The sequence below is a fragment of the Hypanus sabinus genome, chromosome 2, assembly GCF_030144855.1.
Source record: "Hypanus sabinus isolate sHypSab1 chromosome 2, sHypSab1.hap1, whole genome shotgun sequence".
Classification (NCBI taxonomy): domain Eukaryota; kingdom Metazoa; phylum Chordata; class Chondrichthyes; order Myliobatiformes; family Dasyatidae; genus Hypanus; species Hypanus sabinus.
The window spans coordinates 52,390,668-52,413,735 of record NC_082707.1 but is presented as its reverse complement, the minus strand read 5'-3'; the positions used below and the strand labels follow the sequence as shown (position 1 = coordinate 52,413,735).

The window sequence follows — 23,068 nt, the reverse complement described above, 5'->3', positions numbered from 1 at the left end:
TAGTCATAAGGGATTTCAATATGCACATAGATTTAGGGAAAATCCAAGTTGGTGCTGAATTCCCAAAGAGGAATTTTTGTAGTAAGGCTATGTGATGGCTTTTTAGAGCAGTTCATAGTTGAGCTCATTAGATCAGCTATTCTGGAATGGGTATTGTGTAATGAACTGGAATTGATTAGAGAGCTTATGGTAAAGGAGCTCTTGGGGAGACCATGATCGTAACATGATAGAATTAATCCTGCAATTTGAGAAGGAGAAACTAAAGTCAAATGTATCAGTATTACAATGAGTAAAGCAAATTACAGAGGCATGAGAAAGGTTGGCCAGAATTGATTGGAAAAGAACACTGGCAGCGATGAAGGCAGAGCAGCAATGGCTGAGATTTCTCAGAGCCCAGGATGTACGTATCCCAAAGAGGAAGAAGCATTCTAAAGACAGATGATACAAGCGTACCTGAAAACAGAAGTCAAAGCTAACATAAAAGTTAGAGGGGACATATAACAGCAAAAAATAGTTGTAAGTGAAAGGATTAGGATACTTTTAAAAACCAACAGAAGAAACTTCAAAAAAAGTCCTAAAAAAAGGAAAAGATGGAATATGAAGGTAAAGCTAGCCAATAATATTAAAGAGGATACCAAAAGTTTCTTCAGATACACAGTGTAAAAGAGGCAAGAATAGATATTGGACGACTGGAAAATTATGCTGGACAGGTAGAAATGGGGTACAAAGAAATGGTGAACGAATTAAGTATTTTGCATCAGTCTTCACTGTGGAGGACACTAGTAGTTTACCTGAAGTTCAAGAATGTCAGGGGTCAGAAATGTGTGAATGTGCCATTACTACAGAGAAGGTTCTTGTGAAACTGAAAGGTCTGAAGGTAGGCAAGTCACCTGGATCAGATGGTATACATGCCAGGGTTCTAAAAGAGGTGGCTGAAGAGATTGTGGAGGCATTAGTATTGATCTTTCAAGAATCAATTGATCCCGGCATGGTTCCAGAGGACTGGAAAATTGCAAATATCACACCACACTTCAGGAAGGGTGAAATGCAGAAGAAAGGAAACTGTAGGCCAGTTTGTCTGACCTCAGTGGTTAGGAAGATGTTGGAGTTGATTGCTAAGGATGTGGTTTCAGGGTACTTGGAGGCACACCAAGTAAATAAGCCACAGTCAGTATCATTTCCTCAAGGGAAAATCTTGGCTGATAAATCTGTTGGAATTCTTCGAAGAAATAATATGCAGGATAGACAAAGTTGTGTATTTGGATTATCAGAAGGCCTTTGACAAGGTGCCACACATGAGGCTGCTTAACAAGTTAAGAGCCCATAGTATTATAGGAAAGATACTAGCATTGATAAAGCAATGGCTGATTGTCAGGAGGCAAACAGTGGAGATAAAGGGAACCTTTTCCAGTTGGCTATCGGTAACCAGTGGTATTCTACAGGGGTCTGTGTTGGGACTGCTTTTTAAGTTATACGTCAATGATTTGGATGACAGAATCTCAGAAAGGCAGCGTCCATTATTAAGGACCCCCAGCACCCAGGGCATGTCCTTTTCTCACTGTTACCATCAGGTAGGAGGTACAGAAGCCTGAAGGCAAACAGTCACTGATTCAGGAACAGCTTCTTCCCCTCTGCCATCCGATTCCTTAAAGGGCATTGAATCCTTGGACACAACTTCACTTTTTTTAATACACAGTGTTTCTGTTTTTTTGCAAGTTTTTAATATATATTCAATATATGTATCCTGTAATTGATTTACTTGTTTATTTATTACTTTTATTTTATTTTTCTCTTCTAGATTATGTATTGCATTGAACTGCTGCTGCTAAGTTAACAAATTTCACATCACATGCCAGTGATAATAAACCTGATTCTGATTTTCAATCGATGGCTTTGTATCCAAGTTTGTGGACGATATGAAGATGTGTGTAGGTGCAGGTAGTTTTGAGGAAGTAGAGAGGCTACAGAAAGACTTAGACCAATTAGGAGAATGGTCAGAGCAGCGGCAGATGGAATGCAGTGCCAGGAAATGTACAGTCTTGCACTTTGGTAGAAGTAAAATGGTAGACTATTTTCAAAATGGAGAGAAAATTCAAAATTCTGAGGTGTAAATGGGAGCCCTCATGCAGGATTCCTGGAAGGTTAATTTGTAGGTTGAGTCTCTGTTGAAAGACCTTGATGGAGTGGATGTGGAGAGGTTGTTTCCGCTGGTGGATAATTTTTCTCAATAAATAAATGAACAAGTATAATGTTTTTTTCTTACTTAATTGAGTCCTCTTTATCTAGCTTTAGGACTTACGTGAAGATCTGATCACATTTTAGGTCATATTTATGCAAAAATTGAGAAAATTCTACGGGGTTCCAAAACTTTCTAGCACCACTGTATATCACATTTATAAGTGCAGACAGTAACGGTGGGGAGAACCAGCCCTGGATAACTAACAAAAATAAAAACATCAAACTAAAAACTCATGCATACAAAGTTGCTAAGAAAAGTGGGAAACTAGAAGATTGGGGAAAACTTTAAAGAGCAAAAAAGCAATAAGGAAAAGGGAGATATATTATGAAAATAAATTAGCACTAAAGACTTTTACTATGTTTCTATGATCATATAAAGGAGAAAAGGGTAGCTAAAGATGAAAAAGGGGACTTACAGTTGGTTAATGTGGAAATGGCTGAGGCTTTGAATGACTATTTTGTATCAGCTTTCATGATTAGGGGATCTTTAATATGCCAAAGAGATGTTATTGATCTGATGGCCAGTGAGAACCTCAATACAATTGCTATTACTAATGAAAAAGTGCCGAGCAAACTCAAGGGCCTAAAGGTAGTCAAGTCTTCTGGCCTTGACACAATACACTCTAGAGTACTGAAAGAAACAGTCGAAACTCGAGTAGTGACTTCTGTGATCATTTACCAAAATTCTCTGATCCCAGCAGATTAGAAGACAGCAATGCCATGCCACTGTTTAAGAAGGGATGTTGGCCGAAAGCAAGTAATTTTGTGCCAGTTAGCTTAATGCCAGGTATCAGGAAAAGGTTTGAAGCTATAATCAAGGAAGAAATAGCAATATATCTGGATAGAAGCATGGGTTCGGGAAAGGAAGGTCTTGTTGAACAAACATATGGGAGTTATTCAGGATATGAAGAGCACAATAGATAGAGGGGAGTAAACAGGTAGATGTCGTACACTTGGATTTCCAGAAGACCTTTGATCAGGTGCTGCATAAAAAAAATCTGTAAGATAAGGATGCATAGAGTTGGGAGTAATGTATTAGCATATATAGAGGGTTGATTAACGAATAGAAAGCAGAGTGTTGGGATAAATCAGAGTTTCTGAGTATTCAAACATGGGGAAATCTGCCGAAGGGTCTCAGCCCAAAATGTCAACTGTGCTTCTTCCTGTAGATGCTGCCTGGCCTGCTGCGTTCCACCAGCATTTTGTGTGTGTGTTTCTGAGTACTCAACTGTTCAGGGTATACATTGATGATTTGGAAGAGGGAACCAAGTGTAGCATATTTAATCACAAATAAGAGAAAATCTGCATATCAAGTAACACACACAAAATGCTGGAGGAACTCAGCAGGCCAGGCAGAATCTATGGAAAAGAGTAGTTGACATTTCAGGCCAAGACCCTTCTAATGAGAAAAATGAGAATGAGAAAAAAAAAGAGGGGTAAAGTTAAAAGGGGGGGGAGAAGGGAAGCAGAATCACAAGGTGATAGATGAAACCAGGAGGAGGAGGGGTGAAGTAAGAGCTGGGGAGTTGATTGGTGAAACAGATACAGGGCTGGAGAAAGGGAAATCTGATTGGAAAGGACAGAAGGCCATGGAAGAAAGAAAGGGGAAGGAGCACCAGAGGGAGGCCATGGAGGCAAGGAGATAAGGTGAGAGGGAAAAGGGAATGGGGAATGGTGAAGGAGAGGGGTAGGTGCCACTACCAGAAGTATTGAGAAATCGATGTCCATGCCATCAGGTTGGAGGCTACCTAGACAGAATATAAGGTGCTGTTCCTCTAACCTGAGTGTGGCCTCATCGTGACAGTAGAGAAGGCCTTGGATAGGCAAATCGGAATGGGAATGGGAAGTGGAATTAAAATGGGTGGACACTGGGAGGTCCTACATTTTCTGGCAGAGAGTAGGTGATGAGAAAAACAGTCTCCCATTCTATATCAGGTCTCACTGCAATACAGAAGGCCAGAACAGGAGCACCGGACACAGTAGATGACCCCAAAAGACTCACAGGTGAAGTGTCGCCTCACTTGGAAGGACTGTTTGGGGTCCTGAATGGTAATGAGGGAAGAGGTGTAGGGCAAGTGTAGCACTTGTTCTGCTTGCAAGGATAAGTGCCAAGAGGGAGATCAGTGGGGAGGGACAATTGACAAGTGAGTCACATAGGGAGCAATCCCTGTTGAAAGCAGAAAGTGAGGGGGGAGGGGAAGATGTGCTTGGAGGTGAGATCCCATTGGAGATGGTGGAAGTTGCAGAGAATTATGTGCTGGACACAGAGATTAGTGGGGTGATAGGTGAGGACAAGAGGAACATTATCCCTGGTAAGGTGGTGGGAGGACAGGATGACAGCAGACAGGTATGAAATGGAAGAGATGCGGTTGAGGGCAGCGTTGATGGTGGAAGAAGGAAAGCCCCCTTCTCTGAAGAAGGTCATCTCCTTTGTTCTTGAATGAAAAGCTTCATGCTAAGAGCAGATGCTGCGAAGACGAAGAAATTGTGAGAAGGGGATGGCATATCTCCTCTCACCCCAAACTCCCGCCACCCTACCAGGGATAGGGTTCCTCTCTTACCTTATTTCCTTGCCTGCCCATTGCCTCCCTCATTGGTGCTACTCCCCCCTTTTCTTTCTTCCATGGTCTTCTGTCCTCTACTATCAGACTCCCTCTCTTCAGCCTGTCTCTTTTTCACCAATTTCCCAGCTCTTTATTTCACCCCTCCCCCTCCCAGTTTCACCTATCATCTTGGGTTTCTCCTTCCCCTCCTCCCACCTTTTAACTCTACCCCTCATCTTTTTTTCTCCAATCCTGCTGAAGGATCTTGGCCCAAAACATTAACTGTACTCTTTTCCATGGATGCCGCCTGGCCTGTTGAGTTCCTCCAGCATTTTGTGTGTGCGGCATATTGAAGTATAATGACACTGAATTGAGTGGAAAAGCAAATTGCGCAGAGGATGTGGAGAGTATGCAGAGAGATATAAGTAAGTTAAGTAAGTGGGAAAGGGTCTGGCAGATGGAGTACAATGTTAGTAAGTGCAAGGTTATCCACTTTGGAAGGAAAATAAAAGATCAGATTTTTATCTGAATGGTGAAAGACGCTGTTGTGCAAGGGAACTTGAGAGTGCTTGTGCATGAATTGCAAAAGGTTGTTTTGCAGGTGCAAGTTTATCAAGGCAGCAAATGGAATGTTGGCCTTCATTGCTAGAAGGATTGAAGGTTATGGGAGGTTACATTACAACTGCACAGGGAACTGGTGATGTTGCATCTGGAGTACTGAATGTAGTTCTGATCTTACTTAAGGAAAGATATACCGGCTTTGGAAGCGGTTTACCAGTCGATTCCAGAGATGAGGGGTTAGCCTATGAGGAGAGATTGAGTCACTTTGGACTATACTCACTGCAATTCAGAATAATGAGAGGGGGATCTTATAGAAACATACAAAATTATAAAAGGAAGAGACAAAATGGAGGCAGGAAAGTTGTTTCCACCAGGCTGGCTAAATACTCCCACAAAAACATCTTCTCACTCAATGTCAGCAAAGCCAAAGAGCTGATTATTGACTATGGGAGGAGAAGACCAGAGGTCCATGAGCCAGTCCTCATCAGATAGTCAGAGGTGGAAAAGGTCAGTAACTTTAAATTCCTTGGCATTATCATTTCAGAGGATCTGTTCTGAGCCCAGCATGAAAGTGCCATTTCAAAGAAGGCATGGCAATGCCTCTACTTCCTCAGAAGTTGGTAAAGATTTGGTTTGTCATCTAAAACTTTGACATACTTCTATAGATGCATAGTGAAAAGTATACTGACTAGCCTAGTATGGAAACACCAAGGCCTTGAACCAAAGTGTCTACAAAAAGTAATGAATACAGCCCATCACCCGTTAAGCCCTCCATACCAATGAGCACGAGTGCTACTGCAGGAAAGCAGCATCCACCATCCTGGCCACGCTCTCTTCTTACTGCTGCCATCAGGACCCACGCCACCAGGTTCAGGAACAGTTATTACCCCTCAACTATCAGACTTGAACCAGAGGGGAGAACATCACTCTCCCCAAAACTGAACTGATTCCACAATCTATAGATTCATTTTCAAGGAATCTGAAACTTATATTCTCTATATTTATTACTCATTTATTTTTTTTCCTTTTTTGTATTTGCACAATTTGTTGTCTTTTGCACATTGGTTGCGTGTAGTTTTCATTGATTTGTTCCTTTGTATTTACTGTAAATGCCCTCAAGAAAATGAATCTCAAGGTAGTATATGGTGATATAATTACCTTGAACTCGAAAACATAGCTTCAATATTTGGGGCAGTAGGTTTAGGACAGATGAGGAAGAAATGCATTTCCCAGAGAGGAGTGAAGCTTTGGAAGCAGTAAAGGTTACTATATTTAAGACACAGTTCGACTTTTTGCATAGTAGGGGAAATAAGGGTTATGGGGAAAAGGCAAGTAGGTGGAGCTCAGTTCATGGCCAACAGACTTGATGGGCCAGGGTGATCTCTCCTGCTCCTATTTTTTATGTTTTCAAAAAAAATAATTTCTAAACAAGTAAAATAAACAAAAAGCCTCCAAAATTAGTTAAACAATGCTGCATTTCGATGGCATGGTTAATGGCCACATGTAAAATGAAATTCCTTGAGCTTACACTGTTACAATGAAACAATTAGTATCCTTCAACTTCTCCTTAAAATTTACATAGTGCTTTTGCTCCAAAAAAACAAAGGAAATAAGTCTCACGTCATTTATACATTGGAATTCTCTTAGTGATGGGGAAAAAAAACTGGCACCTGCCAAGACTTTAACTCAGAATCAATACACAAATAAATAACAGGTAAAGTCCATTAGAATTTTCAAAAAGTATTTCTAATAACTAGTTTCATACTATAAAAAGTATCTGCAGTCATATAATCTTTCGTGCATCATTAAAGTTAACGGGGCAGATATGAACATTCTAAGATCTTAGTCATTCAATGACAATATGCAATATATTTATATTTTTTCTGCTGACCTTAAACCTCTGAAATTTCTGTCAATATCAGCCGCGGCTTCTAATCTATGCAGTTATGTTGGTGATACCAAACACACTGTTATACCTATCGCCATTTTCCCCAGTCTTCCCCCTGTACCGCCCTCGGACAAATTGTTTACAGCTTCAAAGAGACTATCAGCATCGTTCATAACCGGCAAAAGTCTGAAGCCCTATTTTTCCAAAATGCCGACTTGAACAGTCTGCCTTACCACGAACAGCGGAGGTGAGGACAGCAATCTATGACAGCCAAGCCGCCCAAGTGGAGTAGAGCTGCGGCAGACTGAGGTGATATTCAACAGTAACTGCGTTGCCACTTACCCCCCGAGCCATGGTGGTAATGCTGGGCCGGCCGAGGCATGATGGGTAGTCCCTGGCCGAACGTCCGCACACGCTCCCTCCCTCCGCGACGCCGATCGTTCCGACGCGTTTGTGTGGGCTCGAGGCACGAGCGCGCGCCGGGCTCCGGCCACTCGCGGTTGCTATGGTGAAGCAGCGTCGCACCGATGCGCGGCCTGGGGAGGGTCGGGGTGGGTGTACCGGTGGTCGGGCTCGGCGGCTGTGTCACACGGCGGATTCTCCACAGCATCTGCTCCGCAAGAGCCGGCACACCTGAGCCGCTGTTGACGGCAGCTACTGGCGTTTCGCTGCACCTCTGAGCGAGTGGATGCAGAGAGCTGTCAGCCAATGAACCATTACCGAAATCACTGGCGCACCCAGTTTAAGGTACATCACTTCCATTTATAAATCAAAATTTGCCATTTATAAATCAAAGTTTGCAATTGAAGTTGCTTTCAACTGATTGATTTAGGAAAACATTGGTGGGGGCGCTATTTATATGTTTACTGAGCTCTTAAAATGGAAAGAATCAGGTTTACTATCAGCGGCATGTGTTGTGAAATTTATTATGCAGCATCACTAAATTACACCGTATTATAACAAAAGAACTGACTTACAGTAAGATGTGTGAATAAATATAAATACGTAGTGCAAAAAAGGCAGTGAGGTAGTGTTCATGGGTTCAATGGCCATTCAGAGATCTGATGGCGGAAGGGAAGAAGCTATTCCCGAATCGCTGAGTGTGTGCCTTGAAGCTCACGTAACTCCTTCCAGATGGTAGCAATGAGAAGAGGGCATGTTCTGGGTGGAGGAGGCCCTTAATGATGGACCCCAACTTTCTGAGGCACTGCTCTTTGAAGCTGACCTGGATACTACAGAGGCTAGTACCCATGATGGAGCTAACTAATTTTACAACTTTCTACATCTTTTTCTGGTCCCTTTGCAGTAGTTCTCCACCCCCACCCCCACCCCCACCCCCATAACAGACACCAATGCAGACAGTTAGAATGTTCTCCACAGTATATCTGTAGAAATTTGCAGTGTCTTTGGTGAGGTACCAAATCTCCTAAAACTCCTAATAAATTGCAGCTGCTGTCTTGCCTTCTTTGTAACTGCATCAATATCTCCAACTCAGGATAGATCCTCTGAGATGTTGACACCCAGGAACTTAAAATTGCTCACTCTTTCCACTTCTGATCCCTCGATGAGGACTGCTGTGTGTTCCCTCGTGTTATCTTTTCTGAAGTCCACAATAAATTCTTTGGTCTTCCTGACATTGAGTGCAAGGTTGTTGTTGTGACACCCATTAACTAGCTGATTTACCTTGCTGCTGTATGCCTTCTTGTCACCATCTGAAATTCTGCTAACAGTAGTTGTGTCATCAGCAAATTTATAGGTGCCATTTGAGCTGTGCCTAGCCGCATAGTCATGGGTGTAGAGAGAGTAGAGCAGTGGGTTAACACACATCCTTCAGATGCACCAGTGTTGATTATCAGTGAGGTGGAGATGTTTTATTCCGATCTGCACAGACTGTGGTCTTCTGGTGAGGAAGTTGAGGATCCAGTTGCAGAGGAAGGTACAGAGGTCACTTAAGTAGATGAGTATATAAGTTGTTATGTTTTTAACTCCAAAACATAAAACTAATTGAAAGGAAACAGTGAGCTGGGAATGCAGGTCTTAGTTTTGCTTTAACATTGAGCAAGGCACTACACTTATGATGTGGTGGTGCAATGATGTATGCCATTACATATAATCAGTAATGAATTATACAAACAACAAAAAATGCTTAATCAACTAGTATTTTTATAATATTTTTGGTGGCAGGAGGGAGATACATCTCTACCAAAGGAAGTGTGAGGATCTCTTTCCCTCCACTGGCCTGCACATCACCTTCGGGCAAGGTATAGTACCTGCTTGGCGCCCTGATCAGGGTCATGTGAAGCCATGGAAACAAGAGATAAAGGTCATATGAGCATGAGCAGCTGGTGCATATCTCAAGTCCTGGCTGTGCAACCACGGAAGCTAGGCAATCTCTGAAAATTATTAACAATGGTTGGAGTCACCCACCTTGTAAAGACACTGCCAGAAGAAGGCAAACCACTTCTGTAGAAAATTTGCCAAGAATAATTATGGTCATGGAGACGATGATTGTCCACATTGTGACGAAGCACATAATGATGATGATAATTTATAATATTACTGAAATGTTACTAATATATTGAATACACAACGTTCCCCCTGTTTAGCTCTAAACTCCAGCTCAATATAGAATCCATGTCAACTAGTGTATATATATATATATACAGTATACTATATAATACAATTACTATATAGACATCCACAGCATTTAATCGCTACAGAGGATTTCATACACTTGTAGGATAACATCCTTCCTGTTATGGGTGAGGGGGGAGGGGGCTTACTCTGTTTGATAGGAGAAACTGTGGCTGTGAAAGAATATCAGGTTCTGGGGCCTCCTCCATGATGGTTGTACGAGTTGACTCTGGGACTGTAGGAAGAGGTTGTGACTGCTCTGGACACCTTTCTTCGGGATGTGTTGCCATCCAAAACAATGCATGGCAAGTTTCACTGGACAATGTGGATAATAATGTGTGAATATAGTGTCTGATGTTACCATTTCCTTTACCTTTTGGAAAGCTACCTCACACTGCTTTGTCCATTGCCATTTTTTTCCAATCTGTAATAATGAGTTCAAGGGGGCCACAGTAGCCAGGCTTGGCAGGAACCTATTATTGTAATTGACAAATCCTAAAAAGGACTGCAACTGTGACACGACCTTTGGCCTTGGGGCATCCACCATTGCTTGAATTTTCTCAGCACACTGGTGCGTCAATGGTGTGATCACAGTAAGTGATGCCTGGTTTAAATGTAGCACCAAGGGAACTGTAAAAATATGAACCAGGGCATTACACAAGTGTAACTGGGTGACCGTTGAATCTTACTCAGTATCGTTAAAAGTGTACTTAGGCATTCATCCGGGTAATGCTAGAATAGTTGTCTGTGCCTTTAAGTGGAGATGGTGATGTCATTATGCAAGTGTGGGATAGTGGGGAGACCATTTTGTTTTCTGCTGCAGAAGCTGGTGGGGCATTGGAATCGAGCTCCCCCACCTTCCAGAGGTACTGGGTTTGGTGAGGGAAGATTTTCACGAGTAAAGAACTCGACGCTAGATAGCGTAGCTTGCGAAGTTCCTCACCAGCCCAGTAGAATTGCCATGACCGTATTAGTACTGTATTAGTTTTGTGCGGTTTTCTTTGTATTTTTATACTGCATACACAATTGGTCGATACACAAGTGTGTGGATCGAAGGTTAAACGGAGATTATAATGGCAGGACCTGATTGTAAAGTTGTTTGTTTTGCTTTAAGACCCTCTTCTGGCACTAAAATATCTAAAACCGATAAAGGAATTAAAACCCAAAAAAGTATTTGTTGTCCTGAGTGCGTACTTTTCCCCAGGCTACAACATTTGGTACCAGGAGTGGTAATTCCAAGCCAGTTTAGAGGGTGTCTGATTGTTTTATGCAGTATAATGTACAATAACTAATATGGTAGTGGTGAAGACAGGACCGTGTTCCCATCGGGCGGAAGGAGAGAGCGCCTGTTGCCTCGTGGAGAGCGCAGTGGAGCCTCAGGACTGGGCTGGGACATCAGGGAACGGCGGGCCGTGAAGCCATTGCGTTTGCAGCAAAGGACGGCAGCAACTCCTTTAGCAGGCTTGTTGTGAAAACTTTAAAGACTTGAGCTTTTACTGTGTCACACTCAGAGGACAAATCAGTTGAACTTGATTTGAATGAGCAAAATTTAGGGAATTACATAGTAGGTATGATGAAGCCATGGCAACCATAGATAAATTAAGCAAAAGGTCCTATGTATATGTCCCAAGGGAAAGACACATTTTTCCATTTACAGGGGATGTTGAGAAAGATGGGAGGTCTGTTGATGACTTTATTGAAGAAGTACAATGTGCACTTCATAGTAGAAATCAGTCTGATCAGGATCAGTATGACTTCATCATGTCCCTGCTCAGGGGTGCAGCCTTAGAGGAAGCACGTATGCGCAGTGATGCTGGGTAGACTGGGCTGATGACTTGTTCACCTATCTCAGGGAAGCATTTAGAGGCAAGCGTAGGGCACCCCAGCTGTGGCATAGCTTCTACAGTCACAAACAGCTAGAGGGTGAAGATGTAAGAGAGTTTTCACATGCCCTAGCCCAAGCTCTTAACTTGATACTGAAGCACTCCCCTGATGCTGTGACCAATAAGAGGGTGGTACTAAGAGATCAATTTATGGAGGGGATCAGGGATCCTTCCCTCAGAAGGGAGCTCCACAGATTTGTGCGGAACCACCCTGAGTCCTCAATGATAGAAGTGAGAGAGGAGGCTCGTCTGTGGCTCGCCTCTCTCTGGGAAATACAAAGTCTGGAAAGTCAGAGTATAGCAGTAGCCAGGCACAGTGCTCAATTGTTAAAGCTCAGGGATCTGAGCCTGTCACACTATATGACGTCCTTCAAGTAGTTGCAGAGCAGGGCAAAGCCCTTTGTGAATTGACTCAAGCAATAAAAACTGTACAGAGGGATTTTCCACACGCTACTAGCAGCAGACGTAATTTACAGCCTAGGTTCACAGAAGATGGGCAACCAATATGTTTCAAGTGTCGGGTGGGAGGGCATTTGGCCAAGAATTGCCCACAGAACCGGGGTGCAAGGGAAGTGGAGTCTGCATCCTCCTGCCCTCAAGATGTTGGGAGTCAGGCAATTTGGCGGAACCTCATAGTGACGGAGGATGTACCGCTATCCCGTGACCAGTTGCTGAAACGCGCCATAGGAACATGTCCAGTTGCTGGACTTGAAATATCGGGTGTTGCGGTCAGTTGTCTGTTGGACACAGGTCATCAAGTAAGCACCCTGACCAAGCAGTTCTTTCGCGAACACTTGAATGGAGAGGATAAGGATATGTTGTCCACTGCTGGCTGGCTTAGGCTAACAACTGCAAATGGTCTTGATATTCCTTACCTTGGGTATCTAGAGCTAGAGGTTCAAGCAATGGGCATGAAGATACCGAATTGTGGCTTTCTGGTAGTTAGGGATCCTGTTGGCACCGAACCACCTCTCCCATGTATTGTAGGCATGAACATTATCAGCCGGTTAGGCAACTCGTCTAAGCAGAGTTTGACACTGCCCTAGGAAGGAAGCTGGATTCTGATCGGAAAGATGCTTTCCAGAAAATGCAGATGCACACTACTGCAAAAAGAACAGTAGTCCGAGTATTGGGAAAAGATACTGAGCACATACCTGTTGGGTCTGTAATCACTGACAATAACCCCCTATCACACTTGAAAACTGCCAAATTGGGCGCACTGGAGCAGAGATGGATCTCACAGCTGTCAGGGTTTGACTTCAATGTCCAGTATCGTCTGGGTCAGAGCAATACCGTGACTGACGCTCTCTCTAGGCTGCCATTTGCAGGGACCCTGAGCCTGTCTCAGAAGATGCAGAGTTTGATGGGTCTGTGGCGATCTGTAGTTTGATCAATCGCAACACTGCTCTTGACCTGGCACTGGTTACCTCTGGTCTTAACAGCTGTAGGGTTAAGCAGATTCGAGCTTGGGAAGCTGGTACTAATGATGTAAGTGGTCCAATGCAAGGGAACACTCCAACCTAGCTGTACACCAGAGCCGACAGAGGGATGCGCAAGCCAGAGCAAAAGAATACTCTGAATAGAAGGTGGCCGAACTCATTGCCTGGCAGGAGGACAAAGTTTACTGTCCCAAAGTTGATGTGAATGCGCTGGTTTACCTGAGGAACAGACCATCAGGCCATAATAAGATCCCGGATGCTTGGAACCCAACCGTCTACGGCAGGGGTGGGCAAACTTTTTGACTTGTGGGCCACAAAGGGTTCTAAAATTTGACAGGGGGGCCGGACCAGGAGCAGATGGACGGAGTGTTTTGGCAATACACCTCATAAGAGAAAATAAAATATCATGGGATATGTAGAAAACATGTGCTTTAATTTCAATTGAAAATGAACAAATGCATTACAACAAAATATCTGTCTTTGAAGTCCCATGGTATTTAGCTATTTATTGAAATGACTTTTAAAACACTGAAAATTAAATGAATAAAATACAGCTTTTTTTAATAGTAACAGTTATTATTTTAAAGCACTGAAAATTCTGTTATCCTTCAAGATATTATCATCATCACTCTCCTCCTGACTGTCTTTATTTCAAAAACGGTAGGAGATGCAGGGTCTACTTGTCCTGCTCCTTTTTATTCAATTGTCCCCTGTGCCAAAACTCAACAACGACCAGCACAAAGACAGAACAGTGGCCAGTATGCGGAGTGCGTTATTTGATCTGGAGCGCATTTTTTATTTTGAGAACATACGTGCACCTGCGCACTACTCATGTCCATCACTTAACAGAAATGAGATGTAACATGTAAGGCTTATTGAAAAAAATATTTTCAAATGCATTTTTTACATAACACAATGAAGAAACTTATTTTTAATTTCAGTGGGAACAGTGTTGTTGGTCTCCCTTTTTAGCCAGCGCATCAAAGTCTGGATTTAGTTTTGTTGTGGCGATTCTCAGGATGGATCTGAGGTGTTGGTCAGCTAACTTGGATCTGTGGCTGGCTTTGTTGATGTTCATAACGCTGAACGCCTGTTCACACAAATAGGTCGAGCCGAACAAAGAGTAAAGCGCAAATATGGAGTAATACGCTGCACCTCAACAAAGGTCAATGTGTAACGGTGTGCTACATGCAGCGCTAAAATTATGACATGGAGTCGGTAACTGCAGTCAAAGAAAAAAACTTTATTTGAAATCCCCAGCCTCACTTTTAAGCCTCCCTCAACCTGCCCCCCCCCCCCCCCCGCGCAGAGGCTCCAAAGCTCTGTGCTCGCAAATCCCTTAGCCGGAACGCTGGCTAATTGTGAGCCGGTTCGGAAGTGCCAGAAAATGGGCCGCCGCAAATGTATATAGAGTGCGTCATCTATTGGGAAAACGCCAGAATTGCGGGGAAAAAATGTTAACAAGGTTTATTAATATAATTTCATCAAGTTCTGCGGGCCGGATTAAAAAGCTTAACAGGCCGCAAATGGCCCGCGTGCCGTAGTTTGCCCATGCCTGGTCTACGGGGTGGTAGAGGTACTGGGCAACCTATACACTGTGGAACCTTGGGAGGGTGGGCCTAGACATCGGGCCCTGTGAGAACCATCCCACTCCAGCTCCCCAAAGGAGACTGCAAACTCCAGTAACTCAGGGCAGCTCACACCTGGGGCAGGAATCAGATTCTGAGAATTCAGAAAATGGTGTGATAGTGGTAGGACATCTGTCAGAGCAGGGTTACAGAACCTTGACCCTAGCCTAGACAGCATATCTTCTGAAAACATGACCTTCTGGGACTGAGGCTGGGGAGCCTACGACTGCTAACGCAGGGGCAGCCCTCCTGGGGCAGCACCCCACAGGAGTAAACAAGTAAATGCTGGACAGCATCCTAACCCACATCACGAACCAAGGTCAGTCCTTGCTGAGGCCTCCATAAGTCCCGCAGCAGTGTTGGAGATACTGGCTAGTCTTAAGCTCAGTTTCTTTAGAGAAGCAGTTAAGGAGGTTAAAAGTACCCTTGTAGTGATTGAGGACGATTACTTGAACGCAGGGGAGAATGTAACCGGCTGACCGTTGAATCCTATTCAGTATCGTTAGTGTACTAAGGCATTCATCGGGGTAATGCTAGAATAGTTGTCTGTGCCTTTAAGTGGAGATGGTGACGTCATTACGCACGCGTGGGCTAGTGGGGAGACCATTTTGTTTCTTATGACGAAGCTGGTGGGGCGTTGGAATCGAGTCTCCCCCCCCACTCTCCCCAGTGGTACTGGGTTTGGTGAGGAAAGATTTTCACGAGTAAAGAAGTCAACGCTGGATAGCATAGCTTGCAAAGTTCCTCACCAGCCAAGTAGAATTGCCACTACCGTATTAGTACTGTATTAGTTTTGTGCAGTTTTCTTTGTATTTTTATACTGCATACACAATTGGTCGATACACAAGTGTGTGGATCGAAGGTTAAACGGAGATTGTAATGGCAGGACCTGATTGTAAAGTTGTTTGTTTTGTTTTAAGAGCCTCTTCTGGCACTTAAATATCTAAAACCGATAAAGGAATTAAAACCCAAAAAAGTATTTGTTGGCCTGAGTGTGTACTTTTCCCCAGGCTACAACACAAGGAATTCACACATGTTGCATCATGCTCTGAGCCCATAAACTTTTAATCTTTTTAACACTGTTTTGAGGTTTTGGAGATGTTACTTATCATCCTTACTGGTAACAATGATGTCATCCAGGTAACACTTGAGTACCTGGACAACACACACAAAATGCTGGTGGAACACAGCAGGCCAGGCAGCATGTATAGGGAGAAGTGCTGTCGACGTTTTGGGCTGAGACTCTTCATCAGGACTCGGCCCGAAACGTCGACAGCGCTTTTCCCTATAGATGCTGCCTGGCCTGCTGTGTTCCACCAGCATTTTGTGTGTGTTGTTTGAATTTCCAGCATCTGCAGATTTCCTCGTACCAGAACAAGCCTTGTTGCACCTGATTCACAACTTTCTGACAGAATGCAGGTGCAAATACTACTAATAGGCAAATACTAAGCCTAATATAGTGATACAGCCCTTTGTGAGTGTTTATGGTGAGAAACACTTTGGATTCTTCTTCCATCTCCATCTGTAGGTGGGCTTAAGCTAAGCCCACTTTGCTGACGTGTTTTCCCCCAGAATGTTTTGCAAAGATATCCTCTTTTCTGGGCAGAGAGTATTGATCTACTGTCAGTGCTGGGTTGATGATGACCTCAGATCCTGACACACCATTTTTCTTGGCTACTGGGACCATTGGTATTGCCCATGGGCTCCACTCAACCTTGGAAAGAATTAATTCAGCTTCTATGTGATCCAGCTCACTGGCTATTTTGTCACAGATGGTATAAGGAACCAGGCAAACTTTGCAAAATGTGGATGTGGTATTTTATCACTATTTTACCCTTGATATGTTTGAATTTTCTAATGCTTTAACACGACTGTATCATCAGCCAGTACTTTTCTTAATTTGCTTTCAGTTGACTCTATTGTAGGGTATGTGGCATGAAAATGGTGGATGGATCTCTAATCAAGTTGTTGTTGTCCAAGCCACTCACAGCACCACAATGCTGGCCCTCCTGTTTTTACCACATACACACCCAATGTGGCTCGTTGGCTGTTCTATCTCACTGTTATGAATGTTATCCCCACAAGAATGATCTTTTCTCCAGTATGTTCTTAGTTGGGTAAAGCCGATAGAGGAATTAAAACCCGAAAAAGTATTTGTTGACCTGAGTGTGTACTTTTCCCCAGGCTACGACACAAGGAATTCACACATGTTGCATCATGCTCTGAGCCCATAAACTTCTAATCTTTTTAACACTGTTTTGAGGTTTTGTTGATGTTACTTATAATCCTTACTGGTAACAATGATGTCATCCAGGTAACAGGCTTCAGTTCAGTATCTTTGAAATGCTGTTCAAACTCATTTTGTGGAATGACTGAAACAGCTGAGCCAGTCTCCAATTCCATTGTAATTAATTTGCTTTCACTTCTGGTGTAAGATATATTGCTCGTCTATTGTTAGTTTTCACATTGTAAATCTCAAGGCTATGCAGTCCTACGTCACTGTCATCATTTTCAGATAGTTTTCTTCAACAACATGCAAATTAGTGGTCTTTTTGAAACTGCAATTTGACTTTTTTTTCTCTTCCCTGCATAGTCCATTTGCTTTTGTCTGCTCGTCATGCTCTTTGTATGTGTCCTACTTTGTCGCATTTTCTGCAAGTTTCTGCAACTTTACATCTGCATTGGCCTGGTGTATGTGAGCCCCCACCACAACATTAATACAATTTGTTCAGCCAGGCCAGTTTCTGTTTAGACGTTGCAGTTTTGTTCACTTTCACTTTCATTCCTGATTACAACTCAATTGTGTCTCTGTCTACTGCTTCCATTGATAGAGCTATTTCAACTGTTCTTTTAAGTGCAAGTTGTGCTTCAGTTAGGAGCTGTTTTTGAATGCTTTCTTGTAAGCTTCCACAAACTAAACAATCTTTCAGTGCATCATTAAGCCCATTACCAAACTAGCAATGCTTAAACAATCTCTTCAATTCAGCCTCATGCGCTGAAAGTGGACTTCTCTTCCTTTTGACTCCACTTCTGAAACCTGAAGCTTTCAGCAATCAACAATGGTTGTGGTTCTAAATGATCCTGCATTATTTACACTTTATAAATTTATACAATACATAAAGTTCATTTCAGATGGTTTGTTTGGAGCAGTAAAACTTGTAAGCAAGCTGTATGCCTTTAAACCAAATGTACTCAGTAAAACTGATACTCTCTTCTGATTTGCTATTTCATTTGCTTCAAAATACAGCTCAATTCACTCAGTATACATATTCCAGTTATGTGTTATTCAATTGAGCACATCTTTCTGATGTAACTAGCCACTTCCACTTTTTTAAAATTTATGTTTATTATCACCTGATACTCACTGTTTATGAACTCGTGAATTTGTTTGTTTTCTGCTTTTTTTTAAACTCGGCTGTATCTACCTTTTCCCAAAGAAACATGTGCCGTGCTGTTTTTTACTTGACCATTTCTTGCTGTGTTTTTTTTAAACTCAAACATCTTGCTATGCTTTAACAAGTATGTAGTCATCTCAGGTTCATTTAAAACTTCCTCATTACCACTGTTTTATTTTGTAACTCCAAAACATAAAACTAATTGAAAGGAAACATGGAGCTGTGAATGCATATCTAAATTTATGTTTTTTTGCACTGCACTTATGACCTAGTGGCATGATAATGTATGCCACTTGTTGTGCGATCAGAGATGTTCTTCAGCACACCACTGATGTAGCCTGTTGTTATTTGAGTTACTGTCACTTTCCTGTCAGCTTGAACCTGTCTGGCCATTCTCTGACCTCGCTCTTTAACAAGGCATTTTGGTCCACTGAACTGCCACTCACTGGATTTTTTTTTTGAATAATTGTTCCATTTGATAAGTTGTGTTGCCACTTAAAGTAGGCACTCACTCAGTGAACCAAATCACAGAAGTCCATTAATAAAGTCACGTTGTGTGGCTGTGAAAATGACAAGTGGTTCCAGAGGTTAAGAAGGCAGTAGAAAATACTATTTATCATAAGGTATTTATTAGAAGAGGTCCTTTGACATGATGTTCACCATTTCCCAAAAAATAAAGGGAGAGGTAGATAACCTCTTAGACAAAGGTGGAAAAGTGTGTGTCATAGCCCTAGATATCAAAGGAGCATTTAACAAGGTCTGGCATAATGGACTCTGTGTTAAGCTGAGATCCAAAGGAATATCTTGATAGCTGCTGAGATGGCTGCAGAACCACCTTCTTGGACGGACCATCCAAGTTGTCATCTCTGGTCAAGCTTCTGATTCTTCAACCATCAATGCATCTGTACCACAGGGTTCAATACTTGGGCCACTTCTGTTTTCCAACTTTATTGACGGCTTGGTTGATGCATGCCGTAACAAGCTATACCTGTACACTGATGACTCCACACTATTTGCACCAATTTGAGCAGGAGAGAGTAATACAGTGGCAGCAGGCCTGAATAGGGTACTTGACAGGATGAACGCCTGGGCAGACGACTGGAATGTCACCTTACAAAGTGCAAGGCGATGGTGATGTCTAGGAAGAGGAATCCATCTAACCCCGACCTGTATTTTGGGAACTGCAGGCTGGATTTAAAGAAGGAGCTAGAAATTCTTGGTGTTAATATTGACAGCAAGTTGGTGTGGGGTAAATGCCTTTCCACTATTTCAAACAAGGCTGGACAAAGGCTTGGAGCTCTGTGGAAAGTAGCATCCAAACTAGACAAAGAGGGCAGAGCCATGGTTTACAAAGCCCAAGTACGAAGTATCATGGAGTATGCCTGCTTATCATGGATGAATGCCTCACAGTGTCCTCAGCCAGCTTGATTCCACTCAAAGAAAGGTTCTCAGGATTATAGGTGTAGATGAAGCCACATCAGTAGCTTATACCACAGACGACAGGTTGCTGCAGCTACTGTGCTGTACAAAATGCACACAAGCCACAGCCCTGCAGACCTTCGCGCCATGTTGCCTTCATCTTATGAGAGATAGCGCACCACATGATCAAGTTTATTTATGCCTGCTCATGCTGTTTCTATGCCTGATGCAAGAACCCACGCACTGGATAAAAGCTTCCTTCATTGTGCTATCAGAATTTGGAATAGCCTTCCAAATGCTGTGGCTGGAAACATCTGCGACAATGGGGTCAAGCCTTCAAGAATCGAGTGCACAAACACCGATCATCTCTGGGAGGGAGGTCACATGCTTCTTCATAAGCTATCATGAAGGGAACCAGGTCGGCAATGCTTAGTTGTTGGTAGGTAGGGTTAATACCTGACTTTTGAGAGAACTCATGAGTTATGTTCTGGCTGGACTTACCGGTACTCCTTAAACTGCTGGAGAACAGTGTGGAAAGAATAGGTGCTGTTTTCTCCCGGTATGGATTAGTTTTTAGTTCCAAGTCCTCCTGTCATGTTTTGTCACCCTGCAATCTTATCCTTCAATCTTTTTGAATTATGGAGGACAGCATGTGTATAAATGTCTCTCTCCAGCAGACTTCATCATGATCATCATGACTCTAGTATTTCTACTATTTTTTAATGTTTCTTAATTGTACATATGATTTTTTTTTGTGTGTTCTATTGCTGAGCAGCAGTGAACCATCTGATTGGCCTGTCAGAGTTTTCTTTAGGAACTATTTGATTTGATCAATATTTCTGATCTGGCTATTGTTCACGATTGCACTTAATAGAAAAAAACTGGTTAATATACTATATTTGGTTGAGGCCAAGAAATCAATTGCAGTTAAGTTACAACTCGTGTACTGTATACCTTATTAAACATCAAACCTTAAGAAGCAGGTGAAAACACTAGGAAAACTACAGAGATTTATAAGAATGTTGTGAGGACAGAAGAATTATTGTCATGAAGCCAGTTTTCTTTTGTACAAAGGCAGATGTAAATGAAGTGCATTCAGCAATAAAGATCTATTTCCTTTAATAGAGAGCCAGTAAAAAAGGATCATAGATTTAAATTGATTGGTAGAGGATGAGAAGAATAATTTAAAAAATAATTTCACTCAATGAGTGGTTAGTCTGGAATGCACTATCCAATAGGATGGTGGAAGTGGCTGCAATCACAAGGTACCTTAAGATCACCTGAAGAGCCATAACCTGCAGGCTATTGAGCAAGGGTTACAAGGTGGGTTGAATTTAAAGTTCTTTGTAGTCAGCGTTATTCCAATTTGTAGTCAGCGTTATTCCAATTTGTAGTCAGTATTCTATTGGGCTCCCAATAACAAAGGGAAACTGAGGAACAGATCGATGGGCAAATTTTGGAAAGAAGCAAAAATAACAGGGTTGTTGTCATGGGTGGACTTAAATGTCCCAAATAATGATTGACACCTTCGTAGTGCAAGAGATTTAGATGGGGCGGAATTTGTTAAGTGTTTCTAGGAAATATTCCTGACTGACTAAAGAAGAGGCCATGCTGGATCAAGTACTAGGCAATGAACCTGGTCAGATGCCCAATCCCTTGGAGGGCAAGCCTTTTGGAGATATTGACCACATTTCCCTGGCCTTTGGCATTTTCTTGGACAAGGATAGGAGTTGACAGTATGGGAAGGTATTTAATTGTGGGAGGGCTAATTATGATGCTACTAGGGAGCACTTGGGATAGTCAACATGGTTTTGTGAGGGGCAGATCATGCATTATGAGCCTAACTGATGTTTTTGAGGAAGTGACAAAAGAAACTGATGAAGGTAGTGTAGTGGATGTGGTGTATATAGATTTTAATAATTTGTTTGATAGGATTCTCCTTCAAAAAGTCAGCAGGCATGGGGTCCATAGAAACTTGACTGCATGGATTCAGAATTTGCTTGCCCACAGAAAGCAGAGGATGGTAGTAAATGGAATATATTCTGCCTGGAGGTCCATGATTAGTGGTGTTTTGCAGGGACCTGTTCTGAGAACCCTGCTTTTTATGATTTTTGTAAAGAACTTGGATAAGGTAACAGATGCCAAGGTGAAGAAGGAAGCATACTTAAAGATCAGACAGGGTTCCTAAGGGTTATAAGGTAGCTAGAACAGAGGATACCTAGAAGAGGGTTAGTAAGTTTGTAGATGAAATGAAGATGCAAGATGATGTGGATAGTGCATAAGGTTGTTGTAAGTTATAATAGGACATTGTCAGGATACAGGGCTGGGCTGAGAAGTAGCAGATGAAGTTCATTCTGGAAAAGTGTGAAGTGATGCACTTTGTAAGATTGTACATGAAAGTTTGTAAGGTTGTACTTGGAGGCGGAGTACAGGGTTAATGGCAGGTTTCTTCACAGTGTGCAGGAATAGAGGGATCTTGGTGTCCATGTTCATAGATCTCTCAATGCTGTAATGCAAGTTGATAGGGTTATTAAGAAGGTGTTTGTTGTGTCAGCCTTCATTTGTTGGGGGATTAAGTTCAGGAGCCTTGAGGTAATGTACCAGCTCTATAAAGCTCTGTTTAAACCACACTTGCAGTATCGTGCTCAGTTTTTGATCACCACATAATAGAAAAGATGTGGAAGTTTTGGTGCAGGGGAGCTTTACCACAATTTTGCCTAGATTAAAGAACATGTCTTATGAGGAAAAGTTAATCAAGCTAGGGCTTTCCCTTTGGAGCAAAGGAGGATGAGGTGGCTTGATAAGGTGTAGAAGATAATAAGAGACATTGATAGAGTGGACAGGCAGTACTTTTTTCCCAGGGTGGCAGTGGGTAATACAAGAGAACATACTTTTAGGGTGTTTGAAGGGAAGTGGGTGGGGCGGAGGCAGAGGTAAGTTTTTTTTAAATAGAGAGTGGTTAACTTATGGAACTTTTTCCCTGGCTTGGTAATAGAGGCAGATACATTAAGGGCATTTAAGAATGGATGAAAAAAAATGGAGGGCTACATGGGAGGGAAGAGTTAGATTAATCTTGGAGTAGGTTATATGATCAGCTCAGCATTATGGGCTACGGGACCTGTACTGTGCTGTACAGTTCGATGTTCTATGTATACAATTAACCACAGGGCTTCCTACTGTTTCTTGATTCCTGCATTTTTCTAAGTAATTTTTCTAATTACTTACTAAAATGGGAAAAAAATCATTTTTAATGTGGTCTATTTCTGAAAATCAAGCAAGCTTCTATGGCCCCAGATGACCATTGAGTGCCATTAGAACAACATCCTTAAGGTACGCCTATGTTGATTGCCAGTGTGGAGGAGATGTTATCACTAATCTGTGTTAACTGTGATTTCCTGTTGAGCAAATTGAGGATCCAGCTGCAGAGGGAGGTACAGAGG

The 23,068-nt window shown here is 42.4% G+C and overlaps 2 protein-coding genes across 5 annotated transcripts in view; one reads left to right on the top strand and one right to left on the bottom strand.

Moving 5' to 3' along the window:
- zmat3 (zinc finger, matrin-type 3) overlaps window positions 1-7,646 on the bottom strand; it is a 117,959-nt gene extending 110,313 nt beyond the window's left edge. For 3 of the 4 annotated variants that reach the window (XM_059946017.1, XM_059946003.1, XM_059946012.1), the window contains exon 1: window positions 7,573-7,646. In XM_059946017.1, coding sequence (XP_059802000.1) covers window positions 7,573-7,612 — 40 coding nt within the window. In that variant the 5' untranslated portion in view covers window positions 7,613-7,646. Of the gene's footprint in view, window positions 1-7,463 lie in introns of all 4 variants that reach the window. The other variant, XM_059946027.1, reaches the window with a different exon arrangement.
- Window positions 7,647-7,819: 173 nt separating this feature from the next.
- LOC132378770 (mitofusin-1-like) overlaps window positions 7,820-23,068 on the top strand; it is a 123,912-nt gene continuing 108,663 nt past the window's right edge. Inside the window, exon 1 of the mRNA XM_059945939.1 lies at window positions 7,820-7,977. The gene's annotated coding sequence lies outside the window, so the exon portion shown is untranslated. The remainder of the gene's footprint in view (window positions 7,978-23,068) is intronic.